The sequence below is a fragment of the Phycodurus eques genome, chromosome 15, assembly GCF_024500275.1.
Source record: "Phycodurus eques isolate BA_2022a chromosome 15, UOR_Pequ_1.1, whole genome shotgun sequence".
NCBI classification, from domain to species: domain Eukaryota; kingdom Metazoa; phylum Chordata; class Actinopteri; order Syngnathiformes; family Syngnathidae; genus Phycodurus; species Phycodurus eques.
In genome coordinates, this window is record NC_084539.1 from 17,533,082 (window position 1) to 17,554,417 (window position 21,336).

The window sequence follows — 21,336 nt, forward strand, 5'->3', positions numbered from 1 at the left end:
ATCAATGCAGTGGAGTGAGAGCAAAGTGGGCTCAGACCCAAAATACAAGCATAACACTTACCCCAAAAATGCAGCGCTACCATTAAAACTTCTCTAGGCTTAACTTTTACAGGACTCCTCCAAGGTGGGCCGAATCCAAGTTTTGCAGCTGTCACGGGGGGGTTGCCTAAATATTTATAGACTTTTGTTGTTGAGGAGGTCCAGAAGCCAGTGAACTTGGACACCCACATTTCATTTCAACAATGTTATTTTCTGTTGACTTTGTAGATGCCACTGAAAGCCTTCCATAAAGTAGTTTCCTGTAAACATGTATTATGCTCATATGTTAAAAAGAGAGAGAACATGTGGTCTTGCTGTAGAAGTGTAAACTCCTTAAAAGAAAAAAAATATTGCATCCGGAACAAGACAAGACAAGAATGATCTTTGTGTGTTGGTCACATTTATTTAAACAAAAATGTGTATTTTAGGAGGAGCTGGAAGCGGCCACTGCAGCGCGTCTGGGCTTGGGGGTGGTACCTTCCCGGAAACCATTCCTGTAATTTTTCAAAAAGACAACAAAGATAGCACACAGTTCAGACGACTTCGAGAATGCATGAAATTATGTTCCTACACCGTTCGAATGTGATATTCACTTTATTTTAGGGCTGCAACTAATGATTACTTTAATAATTAATTAATTTCAATTAATGTCTATTAAACAACAGGACATTCTTTCAAATTGACAGAACAGAAAAGGCAAATATGAATTGATTATGGTTCAGTTACTGGTTAGGTCCGTAACATGTCAGAAAATAGGCAAATATGTTTATCACAGTTTTAAAAGCATGTTTTGAAATGTCTTATTTTGATAGCACACAAAGATAGTCTGCTTTGTTGAACTACAGAAATCTGAGAATATTTACAGTTGCGAGGCAGAAATTCCAAAGATTTAGATCATTTCAAATTAAACAAGGTCTCTAAGCAATTTACCTCATTAATTATCAAAAGTTTGATAATCGATCAGTTGACAATTAATGGATCAATTGTTGCACCTGTGCTTCACTTGATGCAAATGTGCAAAGGAGCTGTTGTAATGATTAAGTTGCCTCAGAGACTTCTAAGTTATCACTGATTTCATTTTCAACTACGACATTCCGATATTAATCTCTTCCCATAACCATTCTTGAATAACACTATTAAAGTGCAATTTCAAATTGTGAACAACAGTCCTACCGCTAAAACTTAGGAACCATCAGTTGAGTCAGTTTGTGACAATTTCTTATAATTAAGCCAGGTTAGTTTTATAGTTTTTCCGATGACGTCACACACCGCCAGGTTGGAGGATGACGCATTGTTTTGGACCAGTGCTTGAACAGAAAAGCCTCCTGATCTCAACCACCGACAAGGACGAAAAACAAATACTCATCAACTACTCAACAACTATCTCTTCGAAAACGGTCATACATTTACCTGAATCGACGGTAGACAACCTTGAGATGCCTCAGACGACCGGTGCCGGTGGTGTTCCTCCGCTTGGCCTTTGCGCTCCAGTTGTCTAAGAAACATAAAATTGTTTTTTTTTGTTTTTTACAAGAAGTGGCTAGTCTTGTGATTCATTTCAATAAGGAAAACCATGGCTGCCAAGGAAGGGGAAAAACGTCGACTTACACTTTCTCTTGCGCTTCTCGGGGTAGCCACACTTGCCGCAGGAGGACTTCTGCAGGTGGTAGGCTTTGGAGCCACAACGACGGCACAGGGTGTGCGTCTTGTTTCTGCGCTTACCGAAAGAGGATGTTCCCTTCGTCTGGAAGATAAATTTTGAAATAAAAAAAAAAAAAAAAAAAAAAGCATCAGAGCCCATCCACAAGCACCTTACTTCCACTATAGCTCTGGGGGTCTTGTCTCAGGGAGTAAAAAATATTGAATCACATAGTAGTCATTGGTTCAGACATTTCAGAACATCATTGACAAGACCGTGCAAAAACTCGAATGCTACTTGAAACTATTCTTTATCGACGTCTAATGTGTCATTACACATCTTAGCCGCTCATTGAGCCCTTGTTGCTTCTGGATGTGGCTAGCTGACACGTAAAGATTAAAAAAAAAAAAAAACTTCACAGAGATATTTCTATAAATAAAAAGGCACGAACACAAGAGGGGCATGCTAAATAACACATTTTAAAACACACAATGTAAACGGTGACGTTACCAAACTGGACTTTATTCAATTTTAAGCGGTTAGTGTCGCCCGAACGTCAATGCTAACGAACCAGCTAGCAAATATAGAGCTTAAATTATCAAAATCCCACTTCATTTATATAAAAATACGCCTTTAGAAGAGGAGCTGAGCTTTGCCGACAACTATACATTTGTGATTTGTAAGCAAAGGACGGCAAATTTTCAAGATGTCTCGCGATTTCATCCGAACAGCATTGCCAACTTACCATTGTCGCACAGTGGCCGACGGAAAAGAGACCGGAAGAGAAGTCGGCGTCCACCCAAATACATCCGTGCTTGTTTCTGTGTCACAGCGAAAACGGTCCCCTCATTCAAATAGCGTCTTTTTGCAAAGGAAAAGCCTTATAAATATCACACACCCACAATTGAATACTACAGTGACGCACAACAGAGCCAGTGTGTAATACCGTATCCAATATTTAAGTTCTGTTACATATTAAACCGGAAACCCTAAGGTTCTACACATTTCACCAAATAAGTAGTTCCTATTTGTGAGTTGGAGTATAAACGTTAGCGCTGAGGCTCCAGCTCACATCAACTAAAAATATTTTAATCATCAGCAAACTTCAGCCAAACACTTAGAGCTGGGTGTTTAGAGGACTTATGTAGCAGGGTTGTATTTGGGTTGGATGGTAACCCTAACCCAACCCTACAAAAGGAGTCACCAAACCTTTTGAAAAAAAAACTGAGATCTAACTCTTGCCAAGGGCTCCTAGTTGGATACACACTTCTGACATAACGAATTTGTTAAAATCCCCTTTAATATGTTATTAATATTAATTATTCATAGTAATTTATGGAAAGATACTGATCATGTTAATGGTTTCTCGCAGTAATTAAGAAACTGATACATATCAATATGCAACACTTTATTTCTATAAATGTCTTCCATTATTTACATTTCCAAGCGTAAACTACTTTTTTTAACACAAGTATCTACTTCTAATTAATTAAAGAATATGTATACATTTGCTGCCTCTGCACGAATGGTTTGTTGTATCCCAAGATTCCCCATTTAGTTCACCCTTGACGAAGGTATAATTTGACCTTGGCGCATGGCTAAAAATAAGGAGCGCACGCATGAACGGATCGTGGGCGCCCTCTGGTGGTTAAAAAAAAAAAAAAAAAAAAAAAAAAAAAAAAAAAAAAAAAAAAAAAAGCACATCCTCCTTTCAAGATTGCAGTCGCGCGGCATTATTTGGAGATGAAGCAGAAGGTGCGCGTGTTCTCTCCTTTTATCCAGACTAGAATTTAATTTAATTTCTTTTTTTTTTACATTGCTTTATTTAGCTCAATAAGGTTTACGACTTAATTGCATCCCCCCCCCCCCTCCCTTTGCACCATCCGCCTGCCCTCCCCTCTCCTCCTCTGGGGATGTCACCTCAGCCGATACTGTTGCGATTTTGCATGATTTGGAAGGAGTGAGGCAACTGGGCATCCCGGTCAGGAGGGTGATGGACGATGCGCGGTCCATTTGGGCCACCGAGACACGCGCGCGTCTCTCAGTCCTGAATGTAGAAGCGGCGGAGCGAGACACCGAGCAGGGTGTCACCGTCAGCTCCGGATGCTGCGCCGCAGAATCGGATACACCGACCCGTCGTCGGGTAAAGACATCCTTGGCAATCGGTCCCTTTGTTTCATGTTTATTTGCGCCTTTGGACTGGTGACACTGTTGCAGCAGATTCTCTATGGGAAAAACTACATTAAGAGGTACGTGTTGTTTCAACCTTGGACACATTTGCACTGATTAGAACGGTGAAAAGCATCATTGCTTGAATGTTTCATGGATGTCTTCTTCAGGGTGAAAGCTTTATAATGGCTGGAAGAGAACAATAGCAATTGACCATTCATCCTTTTTACCCCCTTCCTCCTCCTCTGGCATAAAAAAACTATTTCCATTGGGTTTCTTTTGATGATGGTAAAGCATCACATTCATATCATACACAAGCTGCCTCTGCGGCTGTGTATGGTAATTTTCTCCCTTGATTTAACCCTTTATTTCTTATAATTTCGTTGAGTTTGCGCCTTTCTTCGACTGGTGGTACATCTTACACTTGCGGAGGCCAGATCTCAGTGTAAGTGATGATGATTTTCAGCCAGTGATCAGTCAATTATTGTGTTTATTTCTCATGTGCAACCCCCCCTCCCCCCTAGTGAACTACATCTTTGTGAATCCCAAACACAATGTTATCTGTCATGTACATACGCCTCATAAATGTCAGTATGAGACGAGCAGATGTTGAGAAGAGCCCCAAACAAATGTGGGGGGTACCATCACACCACATCCCAGATAAGTGACAGCTCTTATGTTTACTTCAAGCAAACATAATGTGCTGCAGTCCCTTATAAGAGGCCGCCACTCCCCTACACCCCACCCTCCCCCCCCACCCCCCCACCTCCCACCCCCACACACTCCCCTCAGGCTGGTTTATAAAATGGATTTATGGTATTCAAGAGCCTCCCCAATGGCGAGATTCATGAATTCTGCGCGTTACTCGTGGCGTTGGGCCCATCGGAAAGGGTCAAAGACATAGTGGCGGGTGGGCGGATCGGGGGGCGCAAATGGTCTCAGCGGCGGCCATTTCGCTACAGTCTGTCTGCACACACTCTTGGCGGGAGGGAAATTAGAAGGCCAGAGTGGGATGATTTGTGTGTGTGCGTGTGATGTCATCATCCCATTATGATGGCGACTGTGGAGGTCAAAGGAAGTCGTGAACTTAGCATTCTGCCCTTGAGCTGAGTCAAATGAAGAAAGTTTTCTCATGTTTATGGATGCAAGTGTCAGCGCATGCACAGCGTCATGTTAGATACTGTGATTAGCATACGTGCACCTCGGTTTGTAGTAATCAGTGTTTAAATAACATTTAGAATGTCTCATTCAAGCATTTAGCTGTTTTAAAGACAGAGTTTTAGTCGTCTTATGCAACCTATGAAATTCCCATTTTACTTTATCACATTAGAATTGTGTATTAATAGCAGATATGGAAAGAAAATGCTTTTTAATAGCTAGTTTAAGCATGTTACATTTTATTCCTTCATTTTATCAGCACACTATTCAGTCAAATACAGTAACTACAGTAACTTATAAGTCATTTTTAAAGCCTGAAAACGCATTAAACATTAAGATGCATTTATTTTTGGAAGTACTATAGACAGTTAAAAGTTAATTGTATACAAATAAATGTACTCAATATTTGTTTGTAAATGTGATGAGTGAACTGATTTAAGCTATTTTCACTAGCTCAAAATACACAAAAAGAAAATGAATTATGCAATAAAATGACCAAATTATATAATATAGTGGTGCTTTGAGATATGAGTTTAATATTATATATATATATATATATATATATATATATATATATATATATATATATATAAAACACTGTGACCCCGATGCTGTTCATTATCCTATTTATGGCGTTTTGCATTGTTTGTTAGCATTAAGCTAAATTGAATCTCGTAAGGCAAAGCTATGTGGTTGTTTAAAATACATATGTATATTAATTCACTTTCTTCTATGTCGAGTTTGACAGTAAACCTCAAATGGACGTGGCTATAAACGGTTTGAAGCCTCTTTTTTGAAGAAGTGTTCACTATCTGGTAAACTGAGTTGAATTGGGTTCAGTGCCACCATATAGTGCTCACTATATCAAATTTTTGCTCGCAAGTCAAACCAAAGAAAATTGGCCGAACAACGGCTCTTGTCTTGAATAACTTGTCTCAGGGCACCGCTGTATAAATTGTAGATAAACAACAACAAGAACAAAGATCTTATGTATAATTATGAGCAGCTCAGTCAGACTGCAAGACCTTTAAATTGAAATTTTACTTTAAATACGAAACTCAAGCACTTTTTTTAAACCCCAAAAAAACATTAATTATGCTATGAACAGACAAAATTATACTTTATAATAGCAGAAGCAGAATAAATGAAAGGTAAACACCAGTTTTAGGTCCTAATAATATGCGTACGATATGTACTATTAGGCACCAATATATTTTATTCTAGGTATACTCTACAATAAGACGTTCTGAACGAAATACAAGCATTTAATTGAATGCATATAATTTCATATACATGTAAGATCAAATCAAGGGTTCATCAGTATTTTTAGCAGTCATTTAAAAATAGAGCTGGCATTCAAACTATTTAGATCATGTCAAGTCCTGCAATAAAACACCGCTTCGGTGCAAGGAGCGCTTTGTCATCACAGGAAGCGTCTGTGGATATAGTCAATGCGTCAGGCTTAAGAGTACTCTTAAGGGTATTCTTCCTGCTCTCAGGGCCCGTTAGGGTTGCTCAAGGCCAGGAGCGGGATCGTAAGTGCTGCGGGCCAAACGCGAGAGGCCTTTTTTTTTTTTTTTGTCCAGACGAGTCTTTACGAGCGAGTCGGGAGAGATGGACGGCCTCGTGAACTTTTCTATTCAAGATGCCCGATTGATCTGTGTGGAAGTCACGGGAGATTGAACAACGTTTGCCACAAGCCTTTTTTTCCTCTATTGATGAGGTCACTGAGCAACACTGCTGCATTTGCTTCCCTGTGCTATGCTGACTTACGGTGACGCTGAAGTAGCAAAGAGAAGCTGAGTGTTCTTTAATGTTCATGTTATTCCACACCTTCCATATCCATATGACACTAATCCATATCCAGTGGATTAGTGTCACTCTAATCGTGTTATTAGTTTGACTCGGTCAAAGGACATGAAAACCTGACGTACCTGTGATCAAGCTTAAGCGAGGGATACACATACAGATGTGTGTTAAAAAAGGGAGAAACACCACATATGATGAGAAAAAAAGCGCCAAGGATTTGCATGTGTGTTTACCGTTCTTATAATCTGTGGCCCGGAAAAATTTAGCATTGCCCAGACACGTAAAGATTAGCCATCGTTTAACGAATTTAACATTTACGTTTATTGGCCACAGCCATTTTTTAAGCAGATCAGGGCCTCCAGTTTGACACCTGTGGTCTAGTGGAACTGGTGTTTACTCACTGTAATAGATCAAAAGCCACTAAAACCCTGCAAGGTAATTTCCATCATTTTTAAAACTGCACGCTTTATTTATTAATTTATCTTTGTCCTTGGCGTAACTTTACGATGAGGCGGGTTGGACCCGGTTTTGGTAATTCCGTGAACCAGCGTAGTGCATTTAAAAGTGGGAAATCTGCGCTGGAGTGGGCGTCATTACAGCCAAATTCATTCCTTTTCAATCAAAGCGGCTTGTCTCATTCCCTTTAAATGCAGGATGTGAGTGGCACAATGCTGTGAGGAAACCGATTTTCTCGAGTCCGCGAGGTCGAAGCCACCAAGCGCATCTCCAAGGGCACACGCTCACTGCCAAATTGGAAAACATGCACACCGAGTCTTGCCCTTGCACAAAAATCAAGATGTGCCAGTTTTTACGCTGAAGCGCTGCTGCACTGTCTACAAAAAAAAAAAAGAACCCTGAGTGGTCTTGCTGGATCACCATTATGTTTATTCATTAAACTAGAATGACTTAAAATCCCCCCAAACATGGCCAACTCTTCAGTCCGAGTTTCCCAAACCTTTTCAGAAAAGACCCATATTCGCAAAATGTGGCTTTATTTAGGAACCGAAAATACATCACGTATAACTTGATGTGTTTCACTTGTACAGTCGTCAACAGCATGGATTTAATTTTCCCTCATGGAGGCAGCACTTCATCATGAAGCTGCCGAATTACACATTGTCAATTAGTGTACGGGTCTGCGACTGTGGCGCAGCGCCCACATCACCAAACACCAATACCCCCCAGCGTTTAATTTCCTTAGTTTAACCAATTAAGGCAATTGAGAACAGTTTCTCATTCACAATGGCGACCTGGGGCCATTTTAGTGTTCAGTGTCTTGCCCTAGGACACTTCGACAGCGAACAGTTGGAGCCAGGATTCAAACCGATTACCCTTCGGTCAGTGGACAACCCGCTGTACCAACTGAGCCACTGCCGCCCAACTGCACTGAAAACGTCTCTGGGCAATGACGTGTGTGCCGCTTATCAGAAGCAAATGCTGTTACCTAACGCAAATCTGTGGATCCAGCTTAAGTGAACGCAGCTCTGCTTACATCTTGGGTTTTGACGAAATGTTTGAGACAGTGTAGTCGGCCGTTTAGTCCTTAAAAGTGTCTCTGGGTCTTCAGCCAACCAAGCTACCAAGTTATGTGTGAGGTTGTTTTGTAAACTAGCAGCATGTTGACAATGCAATTTGTAAAATTCCAAATGGCTCGCTCATAGACACATTTTCAGAAATAGGAAGATAACAAAACATTGACTCGGTTGTTTAATTTCACCCTTGATGGGTGGGCAGGCACTCCAGATCCCCAACTATTATTCACTTTCACACAGGCGCCATCCTGCCCTCATACAGCACTGATCCTACCTGCCTCCAAAGCCGGGAAATGGCCACGTCGCCTTCGCTGCTTGTAACATAGTGGTGTCTTTCACACAGAACCGCAACATAGGAAAAAATCTGAAACATAAAGATGACATTGACAGACATTGTGAGAGGGGCTACAAACAGTGGAATGATCCAAAAACAATTGAAACAGTCCTCATTCCTATTAGGTTTAATCCAGTCTTAAAATTCGAGACAAGTAGAACGAATAACAAGACATTGCACAAGGTTGGAATGTTTGCAAAACACTCCTGATACCCAGAAGTGTGTAAATGGGACATGTTTTGTGTTATTCTTTTGGAGTTTTCTTGAGGCAAACAGTTGCTCAATCTCAGTGTCTGAAGTGTGTTTGTGTAGCATGTTTATGCTGTGAGTGAACACTTTTCATTTGGTTGTTTTGTGTTCTTTGCACGGCTCGGAAAACATCGAGGACATCGCCCCAAATAAACTGACTCATTTTCTTACTAGTGCGCAACAGTTTAGCCGACTCAAAGGGGACGAGACAGGAAATTGGAGCGGTCCCGTTAATTTCTCGGATGACGGATCTCTGAAGCCCGCCAGAAATGGAAGGAAAAGGTACCTTGTTCCCAGCGTCACTGACTGCACCACACCTCCAGAGAGCACTGAGAGTGAGCTATAATGAGAGGTCACACACACACACCACACACACACACACACACACACACACACATAGACACACACACCACACGTCTTTTCAAAGCCAGCCTTGCATGCTTGGAGCCAGCAGCAGAATTCCTCAGATGAACAACATAGCACATTTGCTATATTTTTCATTCTCTGTTATGAAGTCTGCAGGTTCTTAGCATCACCGGTGATGTCGCGGGGACTACATCACACGTTTAACTCCTAACCTGTCTGCGTGTTGACAGATGTTTCCGTCAGCATTTTCAGCCAGATTCACAGATCGCCGTAATAGTCACACCCTGCCTAGCCGATATTAAGAAGAAAAACAAACGCTCTCACAGGTAGGCCCGTTTGAAGGCATTTCTAGTACATTCACAGAAACCTGAGAATGCCTCTTTTCTTTTTCATTGGTCTCAAGGGTATACAAGTTACTTTTCCCCGTGGTGGTTGCACTTCCAGATTTGCTCTCTTGCATGATTCCGTCCACCTTGACCCTGAATCCCCCCTCCGAACCCCCACCATCTGGTTCCAGAAGCTGGTGGAGCCTCCAGTCGATGTGCCGCCCATTGTGTCCCATCTAGCACCCATCCTCCCAATCCCTTGTGTCGTGTTCTGCACAGCTCTCGTGTGTATGCCATGTACATAGTGTGGACCCTTGTGGACACGCATCCCTGCGCCTCCCCTTCTTCACATCTGCATTGTCTCTTGGATTTAACACACTATTTTTTAAGACTCCCTATTATTGTTATGAGGTCCTTTTAGTAATCTCTGTGTTTATCATTATTGCCGAGACAAATGAATCACCTTTTTGGGGGACTCAACATGACTCAAAACAGCATGTATCCTGGTGAAAATTGTATGTATTGTAGGGGCCCCGAACACGACCCCACCAAACCCCCCCAAAACTCACTCAGTATCGCCCTCTTGGAAAAAAATAGCCCCTGACACAATTGTCGCTGTTGGGTAGAATCCCCCCTCCTTGAGCTGTCACCTTAGCATGGTGGAGGGGTTTGTGTGTCCCAATGATCCTAGGATCCTAAGTTGTCTGGGGCTTTATGCCCCTGGCAGGGTCACCCATAGCAAACAGGTCCTAGGTGAGGGACCAGACAAAGCACAGCTCCAAAAACCCCTATGATGACAAACAATTCAGGAAGATGTTTTCCCTTAACCGGACGCGGGTCACCGCAGCCCCCCTCTGGAGCCCGGCCTGGAGGTGGGGCTCGAAAGGCAATCGCCTGGTGGCTGGGCCTGCACACATGGGGCCCGGCCGGGCAGAGCCTGAAAGGGTAACGTGGGTCCCCCTTCCCATTGGCTCACCACCTGTGGGAGGGGCCATACGGGTCGGGTGTAGTGTGACCTGGGCGGTGGCCGAAGGCAGGGACCTTAGTGATCCGATACAGAAACTGGCTCTAGGTACGTGGAATGTCACCTCTCTGGCAGGGAAGGAGCCCGAGCTGGTGTGTGAGGTCGAGAAGTTCCGACTCGATATAGTCGGACTCGCCTCCACACACAGCTTGGGCTCTGGTACCAGCATGTCTTGGACACTCGGGTGAAGAGAGGAGCGGAGCTGTTAAATGATCACCACCTGGTGGTGAGTTGGCTCCGATGGTGGGGGAAGATGCCCGGTCCGACCTGGCAGGCCCAAACGTATTGTGAGGGTCTGCTGGGAATAATCTGTCAGAATCCCCTGTCAGAAGGAGTTTCAACTCCCACCTCCGGCAAAACTTCACCCACGTCTCAGGCCAGGCGGGGGACATCGAGTCCGAGTGGACCATGTTCCGCGCCTCTATTGCCGAGGCGGCTGACCGGAGCTGTGGCTGTAGGGTAGTTGGTGCCTGCCGTGGCGGAAATCCCCAAACCCGTTGGTGGACACCAACGGTGAGGGATGCCGTCAAGCTGAAGAAGAAGAAGGAGTCCTATTGGGCCTTTTTTGCCTGTGGGACTCCTGAGGCAGCTGATGGGTACCGGCTGGCCAAGCGGAATGCAGCTTTGGTGGTCGCTGAGGCGGGATCTCCTATCTCTGGGGTTGAGGTCACTGAGGTGGTTAAAAAAGCTCCTTGGTGGCAAGGCCCCAGGGGTGGATGAGATTCGCCCGGAGTTCCTAAAGGCTCTGGATGTTGTGGGGCTGTCCTGGTTGACACGCCTCTGCAACATCGTGTGGACATCGGGGACAGGGCCTCTGGATTGGCAGACTGGGGTGGTGGTCGCGACCCGACCTCGGATAAGCGGTAGAAAATGGATGGATGGATGGGTAGAATCCTCGCATCTCCAAAAAGACACATCTTTTCAGTAAATTAAAAACATTTCATCTTCAGTTACCAAACACCGCAATGTTGAATTACTTAATGTTTCTATCATATACAGTACTGTTGCAAGCCAACATCAACACAATACATCCCCGTTATCTTGTTCATTTGCTAATTCAATTGCCTAAAAACAAGCTAATTTATTACGCTATCATTGACTAGAATGGAAATTACATCCAGAAATTACTGTATTCTGCATGCAAATTTACCTTTGTGGCTGACAGGTTTTCTTATGTAGGCATTACAGCTATTGATTTTTAACAACAGGGGCTTACTCAAATATATTCAACCTAAGTATTTTCACTTGTTTTTGTCAAAAAAAAAAAAAAAAAAAAAAAAACTTTCAATCTTGAGGCGACATCATGTCACGAGGCTCCCGCGGGGTCAAGAAGAGGTGGAGTTACGACACTTCTCAGGCAGTTGTCGTGTCCAAAAAGAGCTAAGAAATTTGATCTCAAGCTATTTCCAGCAAAATGTGAAATTGACCATATTTGGACATATGACATTTCCGCCTGACAGCGACTTTAAGTGCTCATGGCTAACAGGACAGTACAAATGAAAAAGACTCCAGGACACATGCCCGAAATAGAACAGGAAGTTTTTGGTTTAAAGCAGCCATTTTGGCAAAATTCCTGTTTGACCTATAATCCCACACGGCTTCTCCATAATAGCCACAGATAGTTGATGAAAATGAATAATTTGAGATTGACTCTCTCCTTGGAATGCATCATCAGGTGGATGTAGACAAACCAGTGTCACTGTTGATTTGTGCGATATTCTATCCTGCATCTTGTTCCTTTCAATGCATCCCCTCCTCCTTGTGTTCTTTGGTCTCCTTTTTTAACCCAAAATTCCCATTGCATTTTCCCACCATGCACTGCCACATATGACATGTTGCAGCGATGTCATCCATCTATCCAGCCCATCCACAGTTCATTCTGCGAATGTAATTTGATCCAATTATGATTGTTGCTGTTGCTTAAACATCACCCCCCCCCCCCCCCCCCCCTCCCACTTTAAAAATAATATTTTAATGTGCTTTAGTACCAACATTTTATTTGTTTATTTTGAATTGTTCTGTTTTTGGCCAGAAATTTGATTACAAAGAAAATATTACCTGTTACCTTTTACCATTTTAGTGTAAATTGCCATATACTGTAGCTGGAGCAGGGAGTATCGTGCAGTGGTGGTGATACTGAACTGAAAACATGCTTGTAACTGTCACTGCTGTTTAATGAATGAAAATTATTTAAGAGTTATTACGACGGATATGCCAATTACAACTGTCACACATTCATAATCATATCCACCAGACCGAACATCTCTATTGTCACTTTCAGACTGTTTTGAATAAATACACACATATAAATCACAAAATATTCGCACAAAATAATCTTCATTTTATTTCTCATAGCGCATTGTTATCGAGTGAGATAAAGATCCTTCCCCTTTTCCACAGTACAATATTTTATCCACCTACTACTTACTTTTTCTGCCACTTGTTCCAGTGACTGTGTATCAATTATCCCTTCAGGTATTTGGGAAACTATGACGGGCCCTTTGCGTACAACTCGACAACATGCAAAGAGCTCAGACAGGAGATTATGGACGTCAAAGTCCTGACAATGTGAGTGAGAGTTCTTGTGGTCTGTTGGGAGATATTTGTTCTAGGAGATGAATGTGACGAGTGTCCATTTACGCTGTTGAACACATCCATAATCCAGCTACAGCGGTACCTCAAAGTTCAAGTAGAATTTTCAACCATATCTATAAAACTCTACCTTTTGACCATAAATTATTATGGCAACTAGTGGAGAAGCGCATCACGCTTTCAGGTCGAATACCACAAACATGTGACTCAGATGCACAATAAAAGTCACAGAGGATCCGAACCAAGTTCTTTCTTTACAAAAAGTTGGTCATTATAGGCAGAAAATGGAAGATGACAGGAACAAATTCAGGCAGCAGAAAACTTAACATAAACTGTCACACAAGCTTTAGAAGAAAATCAACCATTTAAAGTAATGCAAAACATAACACATGTGGTATTTGTATAACAATTTCCCTTTTGATCACAATTTATAAGCTTACACCGGCTAGAAGCTAACGTAGCAGTCTGCTTCTGCTTCTTTTTAGCAAACGTCGCAAATAAAAACATTCAAATTCACAACACTAGGCACACAGGATCCAAGTCAAATTTTGTTGACAGAAAGCTGGTCAGCACCGGCAGACATTTCATCGGAATTCCAGAACGGTCAGACTGTCGCACAAAAGTAAAGAATAATTTTGATCACAATCGACGAGCATCCGGCTGCTAGCGAGACTTGCTAATGCAGCGGTCTTCAAATGCATCTTCATCCGGTGCCCTGTATCACAAACAAATGTCACTTCAATGGATTGCACCAGTCGAAAAAGATCCAAATTCACTCATTTTCTTTCCAAAAACATGTGGAATACCAGCTGAAAGTCAACAGGGTTGGGAACAATATCCTCAAGTGGAAAATTTTGCAAGCTAAATTAGTAAACTTACCAAGCTAAAAACAGTCAAACATAACAACAACAAAATATTTTTGCACAACTTGAAGGCACCACTGTGTTTCTGTGATCATTTAGTGATCACCGCGGTGACGGGCCTTCCGCACTTTTTACAAAATGGCACATCGTTCGCGCCAGTGTGTATTCCAAAAGATTCGCATTGCTCCGTAATGATACAGTGGAACTCAGGAGGCATCTTTCCCAGTTCATGAATCAGGCTTTATCGTCAAGTATATTGTTTTACAGGCTGCGAGCCAATCAGCTTCATAGTTGTCTCCCAGGAAATGTCAGTTCAAGGACAATCTATTCACAGCTGCACTACATGAAGCCACTGTCTTTGCCAGAGTAATCGCTTCCATTTTTGTTGTTGTTTTTTTTGCTCCCCGCCCCCACAGCCCTTGACTGTTGCTGACACCTTTATAATGTTTGCCTTGTGTTGTTTGATTTACCGCCCTTTGTAGAAACAATAATCGGAAAATACACGGTCATGGGTATCCTTCTTCATTCCACAAGTCTCTCTGCCTGTCTGCCAGGGTCAAAACCTCTGATCTGTTTGAGAGATGGCGCAACCTGCAGGTGTGTAAGTGGGAGCAGAGCAAGGAGGAGACCAGTAACTTCAAGTAAGCATCGCCTCCGCAAAAACAACGGAGGCCAATGCCAGCGAAGCTTTCCGGCATGCAACGGTCACTCTCCTACTGTTTTTTTTTTTTGCAAACAAATATGCAATTCCCTACTGTTCTTTAGTGTGAAAGCAATAAATAGTATGATGCCTCCGTTTTATAAAGTGGGACATAAAAGCAACCTTTTGTCCATATAAACAGCAACTGGTGACAGTCTCCGTCGAACTAAAGATTTCTGTTCCAGGATGTCGCTATCTCGCTGCTGCAACGCTCCTTCCTTCCTGTTCACCACCAAGAGGAACACCCCCGCCGGGACCAAGCTGCGGTACGAGGTGGACACCAGCGGCATCCTTCCCATCACCACCGAGGTCTTCAAGATGTTCCCAGATGTGAGTCCTATCTTTCCCGAACGCGGCTTTAAAACCCGTATTTCGCGCGTCCAGCAGTGTTGGGAAGCAATACTTGAGTATATATTTTTCTTCAGGTTCTGATGTTAAAAATTGTCTGTCAACTCTGAAAAAAACAAAACCCAAAACAAAACTGCATACTCGTCACGCAGGGGCGTACAAAGACAGGGGCCGATGGGGATCCGATTTGTTTTTTTTTTTTTCTCTCTTCCTTATTATTGAGTCACGAAAAGTCTGTCTATGGAGCGCTGTGTACCTCCGCACTCTTTCATGTCGAGGTTCTGCGAATCTGCTGGTACGATCTCCACTCTGAAGGTGCTTGGCTCAGTTATTTAATATCTCTTCCATTTTCCAATTGTTTGAACTACTGAAATTCTAAGCTTAGAGCTGTTAACATACGACGGCCCTCCCGCAGTATATTTCAGACTATTTTTTGGGGGGTACAGTAATTGAATTAGTACTTCTTTTTAAATATTGTATCTATACTTTGAGCGTCAGTACTTTTGCCAATTCTGCCTTCTAGGATATGCCATACTCCAAATCCCAGTACAAGAAATGTGCCGTGATCGGAAACGGTGGCATCATCAAGAACAGCAAGTGCGGAAAGGACATTGACTCAGCAGACTTTGTCTTCAGGTAGGAAAGAAAATTCTCTTTTCGTCTCATGTGCCCATTTCGCAAACACTGCCGAGTTTAATTTTCCAATATTTGTCGCAGAGTTTGCAAAGGTAACACATTTTCCGATTCAAAGTTTCCCATTTTCTGTGAAACAATGGCAGGTTTTCAACGTGGAGCTGACGACTGGCATCTCGCCGGTTCCTGCTGTGGGCCCATTTGTCACATTCTATTGTTAGCACCCTGCCTCCACTGAAATCTCAGTTTCCAGCTGACGTTTAATATTTCAAGCTGTCCTAAAACGAACCACCAGAAGGCTGTGACAAAACTGTTCGACTTCTTTTCTTAGTGGATGTAAATCGTAACTTATAAAAACTTGCCTCGGAATGTTGACTGCTTTATGAGTATTTCTCTTTTATTGTAGATGCAACATACCGCCCGTCAGTGAGAAATACTCAGCTGATGTCGGTACAAAAACGGATCTGGTCACGGTAAATCCAAGCATTATCACCGAGAGGTACTGTAAAGCTTCCCGAAATCCAATCCTGCCTGTTGTGCCTTTTTTTTTTTTTTTTTTTTTTTTTTTAAATTTTGCACGTTGTCCCCCCCCCGACACCGGCCACAGGTTCCAGAAACTGGAGAAATGGCGGCGCCCCTTCTACGACGTCCTGCTGAACTACGAGAACTCGTCCGTGGTCCTCCCGGCGTTCTACAACACGCGCAACACGGACGTGTCCTTCCGAGTCAAGTACATGCTGGACGACTTCGACTCGCAGCGGGGCGTCTTCTTCTTCCACCCGCAGTACCTGCTCAACGTGCAGCGGTTCTGGGCGGTGCAGGGCGTGAGGGCCAAGCGCCTCAGCAGCGGCCTGATGCTGGTCACCGCCGCCCTGGAGATGTGCGAGGAGGTGCACCTCTACGGCTTCTGGGCCTTCCCCATGAACCCGTCGGGCATCTTCATCACGCACCACTACTACGACAACGTCAAGCCGCGGCCGGGCTTCCACGCCATGCCTCACGAGATCTTCAACTTCATTCACATGCACGCCCGCGGCATCGTGCACGTGCACACGGGCCCGTGCACGTGAACACGCACTCGGCCGTTTTCCCGGAATCTCACGACAGTGGAACCTCCAAAGTGGAATGTCATTTTTTCAAAATGTTCCCATGTTCTTCATTTATTTTGTGGTTTTAGTTTTCATTAATAACAATCTTATTCGATTGGGAATTCATTTATTTACTATATTATAATATTGAATTATAATTACATTTTTATTCATTACGGTTCAATATGTTCAAGTCTTATATTTGTTTCAATTTACTACAGTATTTATATATTAAAACTATTTAATGATTGTAAATTACAATATAATTAATAAATACAAAATGTTATTTTTTTATTCGTTATAATATTGTAATGTTATGTACTATGTTATTTGTAAAAAAACATAATTATTGTAAAATTTATTTAAAATAACAATTGTATATTATAACAATGAATAAAACATTAATTATTATTAATCCAAATTAAATACAGTTTTAATTCAGTAACACATTTATTTTAATGTATTACATATTACACCATTAAATAATGAAATATTTTATTCACTAGACTATTCTAACATGTTTTAATATAAATTTTAATTTGGGACAATTATTTTTCGATTATGTATTTTAATCAATTAATAAATAATAAAATATTGTCCACTGTAAATTAATTAATGATATATTTTTTCAATATGGTAAATGTTTTTTTTTGTTTTTTGTTTTTTTTTAATTCGCCAGGCATTTTTAAAGTAACACTTTAACACAGAGAAGTTAACCACCATATACTATGTTCAAACTAACATCCAACTAAAATAAAGCAAAATCACTTGCCCTTTGAAGATGCCCAACAGACATACAGCATGGTAGCGCATATAAGGTATTTTTACCGAGGTTTACCTTGGAGGTTCCACTGCCGGTTTCTGGCTTTAATGGACGTCATTTCAGACCAATTCAAAACTCTCTGGCCACTGCAGGCTTGTTTTTCACTGTGGTTTTCATGTGCTCTTTTTCTCGATGTTGATGTTGTTCTTGTGATGTTTTCTAGTGGCTCCGCTGAACAGATGTGTTCTTTTCTACTAGTTGCTGTACTCGTCGAAACACGGCGGGCGTGGCAGCTTTCCATGTTTGTGCTATAAAAAAAAAAAAAAAAAAAAAAAAAAAAAAAAGCATTTCCAAATGTTTCAAAAAGCAGCGCCCGATTGTCTACTGTACTTTTGTAATCAATTTGATTGTTCCCCCACATTGACAGGGAGATTTTTTTTTAATTGGCCTGTTTCCAGTGGCCTTATCGGGAAATGTCCTCGGAGTGTGCGAAGAGAGGCAGCAATGAGATTTCTCTTCTTTTATTTCATTTACAGTAATGCGAGCGCTGCATGTGTTGCATTTTGCTTTTTGAAGTATCCATTGGCCTCAGTCCAGCGGTTCTCAAACTGAAAAGGTTTCTTAGCTCTCCGAGCGTAGCAGGCCTAACTGTTCATCAAAAACAGGGCGGAGGTTTCATTGCTAAAATGTAAATTTAATATTATTGTAACCCGCTGTAACATTCGGCACAGTCTCATCATTGACACTGTTCTTAAATGATTTCATTAAAATGTATTACACATAAAAGTCTAATAAAAACTGGACCCAATGGACATTTTAAAACAAACACTTCTTAAAGATTAAATGCAATTATATTGTTAGACCGTAAAAGTTAATTACAACTGAACTATACTTAGAAAAATGTACTGTACTGTACATGAAATGTTGAATAGTTTGAACATTAAGACTCCACTTAGCGTAAATTTAAGAATATGAAGCTTGCTGTGCTTTTGATATGGGTCTTCCATTGACTGAAATGTAAGATTTGAGATACAGTGGGGCCTTATATTACCAGTGCACCAACTTAGAAATTACCTGACAAATTCCTAACTTCTAAAAAAGTGATTTATTTATTATTATTATTATTTTTTTAGCAAATGGCTCGGGATAAGTTCCACAACCGGAAAAAAAAAACGAGAATAGGCGGGGCATTACCGTATTTAGCTTATCATGTTATGCCATGCTGCCTTATGACATCACACTCTGTCCAATATGCAAATCTCATCTGTATTCCCGAAGTTTGTCCCACAAACAACTCAAAGGACGCGTTGGCCTGGTTTAAGACTCCACACATTGTTACACGTCACTCCATATACTTGTTGTGCATGATGTGCTCTCAAAGCTTTTTTTTTTTTTTTTTTTTTTGTGTTTGTGTGTGTGTGTGTATGTGTGCCTGCTTCAGTGTCCACTGAATTACGTTTACACTCACAGAAAGCTTTTCGTCCAAGAGAATGTTCAACTAGTGGACGGAGGTCGTATTTAAGCAGAGCTGAATCGTAGTTCCCTCACATTCGACCGCTGTAGTATATCGACACCATGCTACAGTTTTGCGGGCGAAATATGAGTTGCGCCACCATATTAATGGCTGCTGGAAATGAGACGAGGCGCAAAAACAATGGGACCACACTGTGTAATCAGTGATGGGAAAAGAAACAGTGCTTGGCTCTGTAGAATCACGTGTTTGTGAATAAACTGGTTTGGATTTTTGTCTTCCTTGTGCAGTGTACCCTATTATTATTATTATTATTATTATTACTGCACTGACAGTACAAATGGACCAAAATGTATGAATAAAATGTAACAATAAAATAAAACTGATTTAATCACAAGTACAGTAATTAGACCCGACATTATTGAAATGTCCTATTCAATATGAAAAATGGAGGGGAAAAGTTGCTCATAATATGACTGTAGCTAAATTTCATAACTAGTTAACTGTTAAATAATTAAAATGTAAATATGGATTTAAAAGAAAATCACTGATTTGAATATCATCTGTCATGCGGTAGATAGACTATTGACTGTGATGGGTGAAAAGATAGCAGTTACATACAGCTTATTAAACTATTGAAATCATATTTTTATGTACATTTTTTTTTTTGTTGACATTTAAATCAATGATAAAACTGACAATTTTAAATGCAGCTGTGTAAAAACAGAAGGAATCTTGCCATCAACATGCACAGTAAATGTCTGAAGGTTGAGCCAAAAACTGGAAATAAAATACAAATACACGCACACACGCACGTTGGCCATTCTTTGTGCGCTATTAAAATAATGAAATTATTTGGCAACGCGTTTGATGGCAACCATATATCTATACTATGATTAAACGCTGGCCCAGAATGTCGACTTGAGGTGTCAGGTGGCGGCAATCAGCCTAATGGAGGGATTTGGCTGCCAGTAAAGTGCAGCTGCATGCCAGTGACATGCAATGTTAATAGAAATGTAACGCAGCACACACCTAATCAGTGGCATCTTTCTCAGTTTTTCCTCTTCTTAGTATTCCTATTACATTCTAATCAAGCACAGTGCAAAACAAACCACGGTAGGACAAAAGACTCAAACGTTGAGGATTTTGATTTGGAAACTGTGGATGTTTCCCATATTGACAATACTTCGTTTTTTTGTTTTTTTCAGAATCCACGCTCACCAACAGGTTTAAAATAGGGTAGCACAGTTAAATAGGGGTTAGCATGTCCGACTCGCAGTTCTGTGGTTCTGGGTGCGAATCTTTTCTCAAGCGATTCTGTGTGGCGTTTGCAAACACCCCTGTCCTGTAAAGCGATCCTGACGCCATGAATAATGGAGAGCGAGGATAAGTTCTCTGTGCAAGGCTCCTTTTTCACACGACTTTCTCCCATCGGTCACATGCCGAGGTGACTAATTTTTTCATGAATGCTGCGCGAGGTTTGTAGTTGGCTTGTCCAGGCTGCTCCGAAGGCCACGGAACCTGAACCTCCCTGCTGTCCAGGGTTCAAATGAACTGCCCCAGCTCTGTGGAAACCTTGGCTAGCTCTTAGGAGCGTGAAGCAAAGATGCCGTCCAAACATAGACATTCGAGATTATTAGAAGAAACCGAAGAGGTGGACGAGGAAGTGGAGGAAACTGGGGAGCCCGAGTTGAAGAAGAGGAGCAGCAAAGAGCCCGCTAAAGGCGAGAAAAGTTCCGAGCGTTCCGACAACAGGAACAAGAAAGGTGAAAAAGACAAAAAGAAGAAAAAGATCGAGATTGAGGAAGATGGTGAACAGAACAACAACGACCCGACCACCAAAGAGGATGGAAGCGAGGGGACAAAGGAGGAGGAGGAGAAGAAGAAGAAGAAGAAGAAGAAATCCTCTGCGGAGAATCCGGATGAAGGTGACCCTGAGAAGAAGACCAAAGATGGCAAGAAGAAGAAGAGATCCCACAATGAGCGAGAGCAATCCGTGGTGGAGGAGGATTCCAAGAAGAAGAAGAAGAAGAAGAAGAAGCCAAAGAAGGGATCTGGTGAAAGTGATGAGGATAAAAAGAAAAAAGGGAAGAAGTCCAAAAACAAACACATGGACTACGTGGCAATCTATCAGAGCGAGCTCTTGAACTACCACACGGACTCTTCTGACGGCTACGAGGATGTCTACTACAAGAAGAAAGGTGAGAGTATCACTTTGTCCAATTTGGCAGTG

General features: G+C 41.8%; 3 protein-coding genes and 1 non-coding gene across 10 annotated transcripts in view; 2 read left to right on the plus strand and 2 right to left on the minus strand.

Moving 5' to 3' along the window:
* Positions 1-420: 420 nt before the first annotated feature.
* On the minus strand, positions 421-2,495 carry rpl37 (ribosomal protein L37). The gene is made up of 4 exons (XM_061698028.1): positions 2,424-2,495; positions 1,648-1,783; positions 1,450-1,534; positions 421-533 (listed from the first exon to the last, which is right to left on the minus strand). The coding sequence occupies exons 1-4, from the start codon at positions 2,424-2,426 to the stop codon at positions 464-466; spliced, it is 294 nt and encodes a 97-aa protein (XP_061554012.1). The 5' UTR covers positions 2,427-2,495; the 3' UTR covers positions 421-463.
* Positions 1,875-1,953, minus strand: LOC133414279 (small nucleolar RNA SNORD72). Its single transcript, XR_009769986.1, has one exon. It is a non-coding gene; the product is annotated as a small nucleolar RNA SNORD72 (small nucleolar RNA).
* A 967-nt stretch (positions 2,496-3,462) lies between the features above and the next one.
* st8sia5 (ST8 alpha-N-acetyl-neuraminide alpha-2,8-sialyltransferase 5) lies at positions 3,463-17,184 on the plus strand. 7 transcript variants are annotated; one of them, XM_061698963.1, is made up of 9 exons: positions 3,463-3,927; positions 9,104-9,211; positions 9,526-9,621; positions 13,121-13,213; positions 14,583-14,741; positions 14,986-15,130; positions 15,672-15,784; positions 16,188-16,280; positions 16,389-17,184. In XM_061698963.1, exons 1-9 carry the CDS (start codon positions 3,782-3,784, stop codon positions 16,849-16,851), a joined length of 1,416 nt encoding a protein of 471 aa, XP_061554947.1. In that variant the 5' UTR covers positions 3,463-3,781; the 3' UTR covers positions 16,852-17,184. The 7 variants fall into 7 exon arrangements, with proteins under 7 accessions (XP_061554947.1, XP_061554948.1, XP_061554949.1 ...); XM_061698964.1 differs by having other exon boundaries at positions 14,655-14,741; XM_061698965.1 differs by lacking the exon at positions 9,526-9,621.
* A 3,525-nt stretch (positions 17,185-20,709) lies between these two features.
* The window catches only part of LOC133414131 (lipoxygenase homology domain-containing protein 1-like), a 32,846-nt gene continuing 32,219 nt past the window's right edge, over positions 20,710-21,336 (plus strand). The window contains exon 1 of the mRNA XM_061699277.1: positions 20,710-21,304. Within this exon, the coding sequence (XP_061555261.1) occupies positions 20,710-21,304 (595 nt within the window). The remainder of the gene's footprint in view (positions 21,305-21,336) is intronic.